We start from the raw sequence: 12,747 nt of genomic DNA, 5'->3' as shown, positions 1-12,747 counted from the left end.
AATCTACCTTTGCTTCCATGAGGCAGGCTCAAGTGAAGCAAATGTTGTATCACCTCTAGGTTTTTTTATCCCTTCCCAATTTTACTTTGGTGACATGATGGCTCTACAAATGTGAGAATCTCTATTGCTTGAAGTATTGAGGTCATGTATTTCAATTTGTTTTAACTTGTTTTATGTGTGTTTCAAACAGCTGTATGCAGCTGGCTAAAAACATTTATTACATAACTGGTTAGATTTTCACACTGGGTGGTATCCATTGCTAGTCACTCAAGTAGACCCGCTGGAATCAAGTAAGTTAAACCAATTGTATTTGGTCTACTTGAGTATGACTTATTTGGCTACCCCCCATTTCCCCAAAAGCAAAATAAAAGTGTGTGCTCTAGAAATTTCTTAATGTTCTATTGAAGTTAGTGAGTCATAGGCTGTAGACAGTGGTTAATTTCAGCTGGTAATGGAGCACAATTTCATGTCAAAGAACGTGGCTTGTAGATTAGAAATTGTGTACCTTATCAGAGTTGCAGTATCGGAGACTTTTCACACTTTGCCCTTGGAATACTTTAGAATTGTTGGAGGCAAAATAGTTATGGCTTAGAAACTTAAACACTTACTAAAGAGAAAAAATGCCAAAGTTCCCTTCATAGCTGACGATCAGTACAACTGATGATGGGATGATTCTAGAGTTAATATCTGTATATTATGAACATCTCTGTTGTTATGACTTGTGTGTGACTTGGTACAGTCACGATAATACTGACACACACACACACACACAGAGAGAGAGAGAGAACTAAAACTACATCCACATCCTTTGCTTTTAAACATCTGTCAGCTGCTATTTCCAGTTTTTGTGGAACTCTGCAATCTTAACTCGTGGAGGTGGTAAACATGAGTCTGCTGTCACTTTAACTGCAAGTGTGCCACTTATTTTGCACATAACTCTGCTGTTGCTGCAGAACTAGAGACCAAGCACTTCCCCAATTCCACCTTATTCTCCCATCTGTTCTGCTGCCAGTTTCCTACCACTGTAAGGATGAAAAATAATAGTTGTTGCCAGCTCAAAAGGTTGTGTGTGTGTGTGTGTGTGTGTGTGTGTGTGTGTGTGTAGAGAGAGAGAGGGAGAGGGAGTCAGAAATAAGCCTTCCCTCATCCGACACGTGGAACTGTGCTTCCCTCTTCTGTTGTAGTTCCTGGAGTCAATTGAACTTTTTAGGTCAGTCTTAAGTGCTTTACAAAATCCTCACAACTCCAGCTTGTGTACAAAAGTTAAATATCATATGACTTAAAATGTCTTTTATTTTGTGCTCTTCATGGGGGGGGGGGGGAGCCAATGCATAAAATTCTACTTCTTAATTAAAGAGAAATTGTAGGAGAGATGTCTTTGTTTTGAGATGGTATTGTAGTGCAGGAACCAACTTGGTACAATTAACAATTCAAGTTTTTAATATATTCTTCGATTTCAGATACAATTTCTGAAGCGGACTTTTCTAAACTGACAGTAATAGACTTTTCTGGGGGTGATGGAGGTTCGAGAGTATCAAACTGAGACTGGAGTAGAGCAGGTGGCATAAAATGTCCCTTTCTTTTCTCCAGCCGTTTAGCAATTAGGCTCATAGGGCCGGCTAAGTGGACAAAAAGGATATTTAGTGATGGAGGTGTCTCATGTTCCTCTGGGTGACCACGGTCACCACCAGTCCCTCTGTTTTCCAAAATGCATCTATACATTTTTTTCAGGGCTGAGCAGGCTAAAATTGCATTCTGTCCTGATGCTTGTTCCCTACAAAAAGGAAAAAAATATTATTACTTGCACACCTCAGTAAAATATTATGCACATTGTGATTAAGCTTCTTTAGGACCGAGTTTAAGGAACAGCCCAGCTAGTTTGCACTACCTTCAAACACATATAGTATTTCTGAATTCTCGCTCATGCAACAAGCCCCCTGCATGTAGAAAGGAAGCTAGGGTAGAGTAGAGTAGTTTTTCCACAAGCAGAAATAGTGACATGGGGGAGCATTTAGTCACGTATCCCCCCCTGACATACACAAGTGGTATCATCCCCATTAGGGCTATGTTGTATGATCCTTCCTGCAATTAAGCCATTTACGGTCAGTTTGCTAGATTACACAAGATGTTACCGCAGAACTAAGCTTTGATTCCAGCTCTCCAAGACCTCTAGCAGGGCTGGGGAACCTTTGGTCCTCCAGCTGTTGTTGGACCAGAACGTCCCTCATCAATGGCTGTGCTGGGTGGGACTGATGCGAATTGGAGGCCAACAACATTCAGAGGCCCAAAGGTTCCTTGTCTATAGTCCTACCTACTGGCTTTCTAAGAGTTTGCTCTCACTATAAGCGGTTAATGTGTGTTACAGAAATCTGTCCTAGTCATGGAAGCAGAGCTAAGTAAGGCATTTAAGACTGAGCTCTTGACTACTGGAAATCCTATTCAGCTATATAGTCTTAGGGGCTAGAAATCTATCTTTCAACAAAACCTAATGCGCTCCATACTCAAGCAGCAGTTTTTGGCAATTGTGTGGTTTCTACAGCAGAATGCACAACACTGGTTTCAAGTTTCTTAAGATTCAGTCACTTTCATACCTCCTTAATATGTCATGCAGGTGGCAAAGCCATGGGATTCTGTCCTAAGAAACAAGACAGACAAAACAGACAGGCTTAAGCAAATTCTGCCATTTTACCTGAAATAACAATGCCTAATACTCTCAGGTTTTCTGCCAGAAGTACATCATAGCCTCTTCATATTAACAGCAATCACAAATCATCATCACCATAGCCACATCTGCTTCAATATGAATCTTTAGTGAGGGATTAACTTCTGCCTGCTAGTTCACTTGGCTCAAATGAGTATGGCAAATACAATCAAAATGATTGATCAGCTTCTCAACGTAATCCAATTTAAGCTTTATATTGCCTGCAGATTTCTTTGTAATTGCTCAGCATTAAAGCTTCACCTTTCTGTCTAGCTTGTGTTAGGGCAAGTTTTATAAATGACAGCTCGAAAGTCTGCCGGGCTGGGAAGGAGGTGGGAGACTGTTCATTCACTATGAAGCGCACACCTGCCTTCCAGGCGGCTTTCATGCTACCAGTTCATTCATCAGAAAGCATCTGCTCCCTTCACCAGCATAAGCTTCGTAGTGTTGGCAAGGCCAGAAAAGAGACACCTATAAAATATGTTCTTAGGTGTATCCTATGAACTGTTATTTTGAGGGTGATACTGCTCCTTGCAATGACATCCTTAGTAAATCTTAAGTTTAGCCATGTGAAAATTGTATAGTAATGTGCACGAGAGATATGCTGGATGTAGCATAATCGTTTCATCCACTTACGCAAGGTAGCTATTTCCGTATACAGTATTAAGAAAATGGTTGCATTTTTGCGTGTTATAAAAACGATTGCAAAGGTGTAAGTAGAGTCTGCTTTTGGCCAGCCACATTCCAAAGCAGTGGCTGATATTCATATGTTCAGTTTCCTTTAAAAAGTTGCCTGTGCTGGTATGTTATATAATATTTTTAGTTGATTTTCACTGGCAGTTCCTGTTAACTTGTGCATGTCGATTGAAAAAGCAGAGGCACTAACTGATATAAAATGGAAAGAAGGAAGATCCACTGTGATGGATCTTTCTAGTTATTTCTAAGCTGGTAAAAGTATCCTGCAAAGAGGACAATTCACAGACAGTGTCTAGCAGTGTAGTCCAAATGGCTTCCAAGGAATTAAACCCAAAGAAGTAAGATTTGTAGACCATGCCTTCGGAAACGGCTTCAGTGAGAACATTTTTACTTCACTGGGTTTGCACTTGTGTAATAAGTGGGTGTTTTTGTCTGCGAACACAGCTCATCCAACCAAAGCGAGGCTGCAATCCTATTCACTAGGGGTAGCCAATGTGACTACAACTTCCACCACCCCTGATCATTGACCAAGAAACATCTGGAGGGCATCACATTGGCTACTCCTGCTATACACACCTGGGGAAGTAACACCACTTGTTTCTGAGTTAAATGTGCATAAGATTATGCTGTCACTAAATTTTAAAATCCTACTGATTACAATGACAGAGTTAAACATATGCAATTATTGCACTGCTAGAAGTTAAGAATTTTTATAACCAACTAAATCACTGCACATGCGGAACAATTTCCACAACTTCAGTGAAACTTGCCTTCCCTCTACTTCCTCTGTGCACCCCCACAAATCTCTGTGTTTCCCCTAGCCTCCCAGAGCAGATTGGGGAGGGGTGTGGGTGGCATGCAAGGGCAGGAGAACGTGGCTCATGGAAGTCATTTCGCGTGCACAGCAATTTAGCTGGATGCAACCCAGAGTTGTATAAGAGGAAAAACACGGCTCACCTATTCAAATGTAGCCGGCATGTTTACTCAGAAGTAAGTCTCCCTGTGTTCAGTGGAGCTCATTTCCAAGTTAAGTGTGCACAGGATTGCAGCCTCAATTCAACAGGCAAAAGAAAAAGAGAGTTCTTGGTCTACTGGCACAGCAGCAATCCATCAGAGCCCAAGTAACCTGCAGATTATGGTTGACTGGGATGTGGGATACAGAGGCTTCCTGTTTCCCCTAATTGTAAACACTTTGCTTGTTCACAGGCAGCTGAGAGGGGAAGATGAGGCTTCTCTGTCTATAGATGCTGTATTCATGATGCATAGTGAGTGATGGTTACATGAAAAAGGACAATGGTGTGTGCGCATGTGTCCATGCAGCTACTCTGCAATCCATTTAACTGGGTTTGCTGTTTCAAAGAGTTATTTGGCTTCTGGAATATATGCCATACCTGGTCATTCAGAGGTATTCCTGCGGCCATTTTCTTTTTGTTTTCTTCTGGATGATAGTTGTCGCCATCATAGAATTTCCATCCGAGCTAAATAGGAATTATAATTAGGGATTACTTCATCTTAGTTTTGCAGCAACAAATCTTAGCAAACACACAATAAGGATTACACAATCCTTATGTCACAAAACGAGTCACCATTTATATCGGCCTTTCTCAACGTTAGGTCTCTAGAAGTTGTAGGACTCCTATCATCCCTGACCGCTGGTCCTGCTAGCAAGGGATGATGGGAGGTGTATTCCAGCAACATCTGGGAGACCCAGGTTGAGAGAGGCTGATTTACAGTCCTGGAAAAAGAAAGTGCACATTCCCTTCCAGGCAACCTCCCAGGGTGGGCAGGGCTAAAGGCAGAAAAGGGTGGAGCAGCTGATGTAAATTATGCCTTTGCACAGTGGGCTGGTTTGTATGCACACACTCACAGCCCTCTCTGCATATCCAGGCAGAGTTACAGGGCATATTCCAGCCAGGCCAAAACATTCAAGGAGAGTGGAGTGGCTGGGGAAAGGGTGTGCCTTGCAGGGAGTCCCAAGGGTCAGGCAGAAGGCTGGGGGGCTGTACTTTGCCCCTGGGTCTGAGGTCCTTCACCCCTTCATAAACATTTGGAAAGCGCAGCAACAGACAATGTACCCATGTATGAAAAGTAATATATCAACGGTACCTTATCTCCCAGCTGGGAGCCCACAGTTGATCTGTAAAACAACACGGAGAAGTATAAGTTCTGTATCTGGAGAATAAATTCACTAGATAAAATCAACAGTCAATTCTGTTATCCTGCTTATAAATGCCAGAGGTGTTTAAAATCTAAATCTAAAGTGGAAACTCTCAAGTGGGAGAATTATGCTGGTTAACTGGAGATAAACGTATAAGATATAAGTTACAAATGAGTAATATATGTAAGTGGGTGACTCACAGAAACTTCACTTCAATTAGCCTAACTGAAGTTACTATTCTAAACAAATGCAAATGGCCCAGCTGAAACAGAAATGAGTGTAAAATGCAAATTATTATTATTATTTATTAAAGTTGTATACAGCCCTATAACCATAGATCTCAGAGCAGTTCTCACGATGCTGGCAGAATATAGGAGCTGACCAGGTCTCCTCATAAGGCACCAGAATCATCTTGTTCCCCCTTCCTGAGGGAGAAGATTAAACTAGTCCTGAGATGTGCTACTGGTGAGGACTAGAGAGAGCTAGAAACACAGAAATGGCAGTAGCAGTGAAAAGCTGAGCTGATACAAAGTTTGTGAAAGTCATGGGTGGGATGCTAGAATGCAGAAAACACAACAGAAATAATTCATCATAAAGCAAGGTATTTGCATCTTCCGCAGTGCTATTTTTCTAGAAAGAGAGATGCCGGAACTCGCCATGAATGCCTCCTTCATTCTCTTATAATGGCAATGGTGCCAGAACTGAGTTCTGGTAAGTTTCCCCTGAAAAAAACCCCTTCAGCTAGGCAACTTTTGTTCAAGTTGAAGGCCTGGGAAGCTTTCTGTCCCTGTAGCAATGTTTGAAATGTAAAGGCAGTGATTGCTAACCAAGGTCAATGAGCCACATTTGGCTCTCCAGAAGGTTTTTTAGGTTCCCCCCAAAAGTCATATTTTAAATTAAATTTATTTATCACTCTTGCCAGTCGCCAGCTGTGATGCCATGATTCCCCCCCCCCTTTTTTTTGCCTCTCTGCCCCCACCACTCCCAGCATGAGAGATGTACAATCATGGCTGATCTGTACCAGTAATTGTAATCTTGACTCTATCACAATCTCCCCAGGTGGCCTTAAAACAAGCCATATATTTCCAGCCTCAGCCCCAATCTATATCATGGGGAAAATAAGAGTGACCGACCTCACAAGGTTCTTGTAAGGCACACTGACATAATTTCTGTGAAGTTCTTCAAACACTCAAAAACACTGAATAAATGCTGTGAATTGTTATTAGAATAGATATCCATCCCACCACTGCAAGTTTGTGAGGAAATATTATAAATTGCAGCACCTCTGGTAAACTTCAAAGTCTCCACATCTTTTCCCTCTCCCCGCCACCCAAAAACAGCAGCCTGTCTTTCTAGTTCATACCACTTTGCATGAGGCTCCCAGCAATATTTTCAACCGTAACAAACCAATTTCAATTTTCTCATTGCTGAAGCACAGAAAGAATAATGTACATTGTCACACACAGACCCAAAAGCTGAGACAGGCGAGTCAAGACGCTTCACGGAGACACTGAACATCTTTAGAGTCTTCAGGCTGAAGTCCTATAAACACACTTGGGAATAAACTCCACTGTAACTAAGGGAGGAAACTTTCTAAGGGGGGAAAATGCATAGGATTGGGTGCATGCTAGCCAGTTTTCGGGTTGGTGCTTAATCCTGAACTAAAATAGATCAGGCGCTAGAGTGCTGGAGACAGAGGTAACGGGTTCAAATTCTGTTGTAGGTGTGAAGCTCACTGGGTAGTCGAGGCCTGTCTTATACCGAGACAAGCCATCGGTCCATGTAGTTTAGTACTGTCTGCACTGAGTGGCAATGGCTCTCCGGAGTTCAGACTTCTGTCTTTTCCAGCTGCACCTGGAGATTTCAGGGATTGAACCTGGGAGCTTCTGAATGAAAAGCTTGTGCTGCACCACAGTCACTCCTAAAACCTCAAAGAATTGTCGTTCTTGGTGTCTGCATTCATGCCTATGGGATCTGTGCTAGAGATTTCTAAAAACTAGCACTCTTTCCTAGAATGGTGAGGTACCCTTACATTAAATGGAAGGGTAAGCACTTTCCTTCCCAGTTCTAAACAGTGTGCGGTAGCACATTTTCTGCAACAGTATATTCCTGTGAAGATCACTGTGTGACTTTGGGAAAGTCTGTGTCTCTCAGTTGAACCAAACTCAGAGGGATGTTGTAAGGGTAAAAGCAGGAAGGAGACTATGTATTCTGATGGGATACAAATGCTAAACAAACAAACAAACAAACAAAATTGTCTTTTTTGACACTCTTTAGTGAAAACCTGATGACTGTATCTGCATCATTGAGGCTGCAACTCTATACACGCTTACCTAGGAGCAAGGACCACAGAATTCCCTGATTAGACATGCATAGGACTGCGCTGTTAAGTGACCGACACTCTTGGTGTGTGCAAATTGCCACAGATAGAGGATATTGCCTCTGATCTCCTTTAACATGCCCTGTATAAGCCAATCAAAGGTTAGATCTCTGTCCCCAATTCTAGATAATGGGAGCTTGAACAATGCAAAGTGTCAGTGCTGTTATCAGGTTATGATCATTTATAGTCTTCCTTTTGCTACTGCGGCGAACCGAACTTTTTTCAAGAGGTTGCCGTGTCTTCTGAAGCAGAATACTTAACCTAGGCAATGACATGATTTGTACAATAATTGTTCTTCTGTCTGTATGTTGAATAGGCTGGTCCTTAAGAGTGAATGGGGCAATGTCCCACCAATGTCAGCCAGCCTCCACTTCCTCCTTACATCCAGCCCAGGGTACGGCACTGCATGACATCTGCTTTAGCTGAATTTTGCTTTAGCTGACATTCCCGCATTGCAGGGGTTGGACTAAATGACCCTTGGGGTCCCTGCCAACTCTACAATTCTATGATTCTTAGATTCCTAATCTCAGCGCTGCCTTTGCATAACTCAGCTGGGAGGTAGATGTGTGCAAAATTAGAATTTGTTGGCTCTGCCTGTTATTGGCCAAACTCAGCCTACTGCTCCTCTCTCTGCTTTCTGCCCTACCAGCCACCACTATCAATAATAATAATAATAATAATAATAATAATAATAATAATAATAATAATAATTTATTTATACCCCGCCCATCTGGCTGGGCTTCCCCAGCCACTCTGGGTGGCTTCCAACAAAATATTAAAATATCGTAATACGTCAAACATTAAAAGCTTCCCTAAACAGGGCTGCCTTCAGATGTCTTCTAAAAGTCTGGTGGTTGTTTATCTCTTTGACATCTGGTGGGAGGGCGTTCTGCAGAGCGGGCGCCACTACCGAGAAGGCCCTCTGCCTGGTTCCCTGTAACTTGGCTTCTTGCAGTGAGGGAACCGCCAGAAGGCCCTCGGCACTGGACCTCAGTGTCCGGGTAGTACATATGCTTCAAGATTTGACGAGATCTGTAAAATCCTATAGTTCCATAGCTGTGTAACTGTGAATGACTGTGCCAATAGCCAATGGCATTCAACACATGAACGTGACTGAGGGGAGCTGTATGTTTCGTCTACCCTATTCTGGTGTATGCTTCAATAGGACTAGCATTGCCCTGCAGAATCAGTACAACACGGAGGATTGCTACAGGGCTTGCATCAACTTTCAGTACTAAAGGTCAACGAAGCAAGTCTCAGTTCCATGCAAGCTTACATTCTCTTCCCACTGAGCCCTGCACTTTCTTTTATTCTTTGTGAAGTATTTGGCCAGACTTGCTTTGAGGAGATCCCAAAACAAACAGCAATTATTCACATTTAGTAAATAACCCTATATATAAAACTGATGTACAAAGAGTTGCTCCTGCGAAGCAACACCCTCTCAACGTGCAATTTGAACAGTACAATTATGGCAAGAAGGCCTATTAAAATACATACTGTCTCTTCCAAAGTAATATTTGGTAATAGGTTATCAGATTAGTTTTGACATGCATGTGTGGGTGTTGAACACGCCCACAAGGGTTTTTTCATGCAGCATGGAATTAAGTTTTCAGATCACAAGCTCCCCAACATACTCTGGGGAAAAAGAAAGCTGCTTTAAGTGCACATATCAAAAGCATGCAGATATGCGAGTTCATTTGGTGGTATCTGAGCTCGCTGTGGAGCAACGACTAGACCTCTGCAATCAAAACATTTTTCACTGTCATTCTAAATGCTGTTGTTTTAGCCTGTGATGTTGCCAGCACCACATAATGTGTTTTGCCATCTTGTGCTAGCAAAGCTGGAGGAACACCCAGTTTCCACACACAGATTACCACTATCCATTAATTAACTGATTAAAACAGTGTATTATTGAAATGTAGGTGATAGTTTGAAAATAAGGAGTAAGGACCTTATGATTTCCAGTGGAATATTACACGTCTACGAAAAAGGTCATTGTGTTCCTTGTGGTTTATTCATAGGAAACTGTGCATAGGATTGCAGGCGCCTTCATTGGACTACCTAATCAATCCTGCCAGCCTACCATTTCCACTCCTGGAAGAGTATGCAGAATTATGACCTGAATCTATAGGTTGCCCTTCAGAGAGTTCTGGGGACCTGATTCTAGATTCATCTCTGCCTCAGAGTAACTCTCAGGACTGCTGGGCATGCAGACACTTCACCACAGCAAGGGGAACAACATGATTGTTGCAGTGCTTACAACAAAATCCCTCCCCACAAATGGCTGCTTGCTACCATTTTTCCTGCCCAAGGCTCTGTGGCTTTAACCTGACAGGCAGATGTTCAAGAGCTCCATGGCTTCCCTAGCATGGAGATGCAGCGAGACAGAAAAGCTGTCATTTTTTGCCTGTCCAGTAACATAGCCTCTGTCAGTATATATTTTAATGGCTCCCCTTAAAAGCCACGGTGCTTGATATAAACCCACATTGGACATTCCCTAGAGTAAGAATGATTAGAATAGGGTTTGGATTAAACAAAAACAACTTTAGTAGCTACTCTGTTTTAGAAGGGGGGACATTGCGGTCTATGGAAGAACAAACAAGGAGGGGCATTTGGGAAAGAGGCTCATATAGCCTTCCCACACAATGAAGCAACAATAATTGTGAAATGGATTGAGATGTCTATGCTAAATACATATGCAAAGAGTGAGGTATGATGTAATGTGGCAGTTAAGTGTGTGTAATCCAGGAGCCTTCTGTTTAACTGCAAGACATTTTATGTAAATATATGAGAATTCAGTGCACAAATTTTAATGGGCAGGATTCAACTAATGAGTCCTGTCCGCCAAAGCCCTGCACACAAGGACCTCCGCTTGCACAATGAGGCTTTTTCCTCCCTCGTCCTGCTGTGTTCCCCATATGTTTTGTGGGATTTCAGGAGAATCCTCAGAACAGCCCACAGGTGCAGAGGAGGGCGGATCATGCCATCCAGCAAGCCAAATCGCTCATCCCGATGGAACCATCAGCCTAGAACAATGTGGAATTCCTCCCTGTGCCATTTATTTGGGAAAGGGCAGAACAGCAGCAGTTTTTAGCATGGCTGACAAATTGAGGTATCTGCAACTATATGAATCCAGCTATTTCTTGTGATCACCCACAAAGCCCCTGCTTCATGTTTCCCCGCAGGTATGGTGAGTGGGCCCAAGAGACAGAGCCTTTTCTGTGGTAGCACCAATACAGTAGAACAGACTGGCAAACATGACTGGATGCCTGGATATATCCTCTGTTCTCCTGCAATCAATGCCCTAGCCAGCACTGGTTTAGCATCTACGTCCCCCTCCAACTACAGCAGCATTAATAGCTACAGCCGCAGAATGTGTGCCTTCTTGTCCCTCTCAGTCTGGCTGGGTACTGTGTGGGCTGCTTTGCTCTGGCAGCACTGCTGGGAAAGTGGAGTGAAAATGCTGACACGTTCTTGCAGGAGAGCAGACGGAGAGTCTTGCACCCATTTAAACTAGGTTAATTGTGAGATAAAAGACATGCTGGCGGTCACTACTGCCTAAGCAAGAGAACTGCTGTGGGGAATGAAAGCTGTGCTCATCCAGTGAATTTTCTTGAGGTAAAGTGCTTATGGGGCTGCTGTGAGAGGTGGGGTTTGGGTGGGAGGGCAAAGTACAGAAGATGGCTAAGAATGGAGTTTTTCTCCTCCCATTAAGAAAGCTCTGAAGTAAGGCAATCACTGATGCCAATGAGTTTCTGAAGCTGGCTAAAGACAGATATGCTCTATGTTTGCTATTAATATGGAACTTCTGATGCAGCACTGGTTCAGAGTAGATGGCATTTTAATGTGCTGATTTTTATAAAAAAATATCTTTGTACTGCTGTGAACGGCTCTAGAATGACTGATGAAGAGCAGTATAGAAGTAGTTTTAAAAAACAAAACCAGACAAGATTTTAAAGATTTCAAATTGGTAACCTGGCAACTTCCCCAACTCCCGCCAGCTGAGAATGCATAGGCAGTTCTTTCCCACAGTTTGTCAACTCAAATCCTTCTTCCAGGGCAACAGCTGTAATTAAAATATATTCCAAACCGGTTTTTAATCTCCAGCTGGGGGGAAAAAACCCAATAATTAGCCGGCTCTTCTATTCACACACCTTTGTTTATGTTTTAAATGGCCCCATTCCTGCTACTTCAGAGCAAAAGAAAAGTGAAAAGGACTTTGCTCAGTTAGCAAGCAGGCATTTGACCCCTTCTTCTTTCCTTGCTCATCCATTTCCTTCAGCTGCTCATTCCAGAGGGCACAAATCTCCCTGTGCATGGAACTCACACACGTGTCCTGCGTTGCTGGGCATCCCCTCGAGCGTGAACCCAGCAAGACAAGGCACGTGGGGACGGGGGAACACGGGAGCTTGGCGGCACATTTGTCTCCGCGCCTCGCCTCTTGCGCTTTCACACTGTTGCAAACCCCCCCGGGGACCTGAAGGCGAAGGTCGGGGAAGGAGAACCACGCTGTCAACATAGAGAAGAGACCTTTCAGAGCAAAGCTGCCAGAGGGCAGTTCTCGGAGACCCGGATGAGGAGGAGGAGGGAGGCGGCGAAACGAGCTTCTCCTCCTCCTCCTCTCTCCCGCGCCCCTCGCCGCCCCAGCCGCCCGCTCCCCCGCGCCCTCTACCTACTTCCCGGAGCCGCTCACTCCCATGACCACCAGCTGCAGCGCCATCACGCCCAGGCGGCTCCGCTCCGGCTCCCCGGCCGCCTGCTCTGCTCTGCGCGGCCCCGCCTCGCCGCCTGCCCCGCCCCGCGAACCTGGCG

General features: G+C 43.7%; 1 protein-coding gene across 1 annotated transcript; it reads right to left on the bottom strand.

Moving 5' to 3' along the window:
- Window positions 1-1,275: 1,275 nt before the first annotated feature.
- Window positions 1,276-12,747, bottom strand: IDNK (IDNK gluconokinase). Its single transcript, XM_028749454.2, has 5 exons — window positions 12,612-12,747; window positions 5,504-5,534; window positions 4,789-4,875; window positions 2,592-2,635; window positions 1,276-1,774 (listed from the first exon to the last, which is right to left on the bottom strand). Exons 1-5 carry the CDS (start codon window positions 12,653-12,655, stop codon window positions 1,423-1,425), a joined length of 558 nt encoding a protein of 185 aa, XP_028605287.2. The 5' UTR covers window positions 12,656-12,747; the 3' UTR covers window positions 1,276-1,422.

Source organism: Podarcis muralis, chromosome 11 (genome assembly GCF_964188315.1).
Source record: "Podarcis muralis chromosome 11, rPodMur119.hap1.1, whole genome shotgun sequence".
Taxonomy (NCBI): domain Eukaryota; kingdom Metazoa; phylum Chordata; class Lepidosauria; order Squamata; family Lacertidae; genus Podarcis; species Podarcis muralis.
The sequence above is the reverse complement of the archived record's forward strand: the minus strand, read 5'-3'. Positions and strand labels throughout refer to the sequence as shown.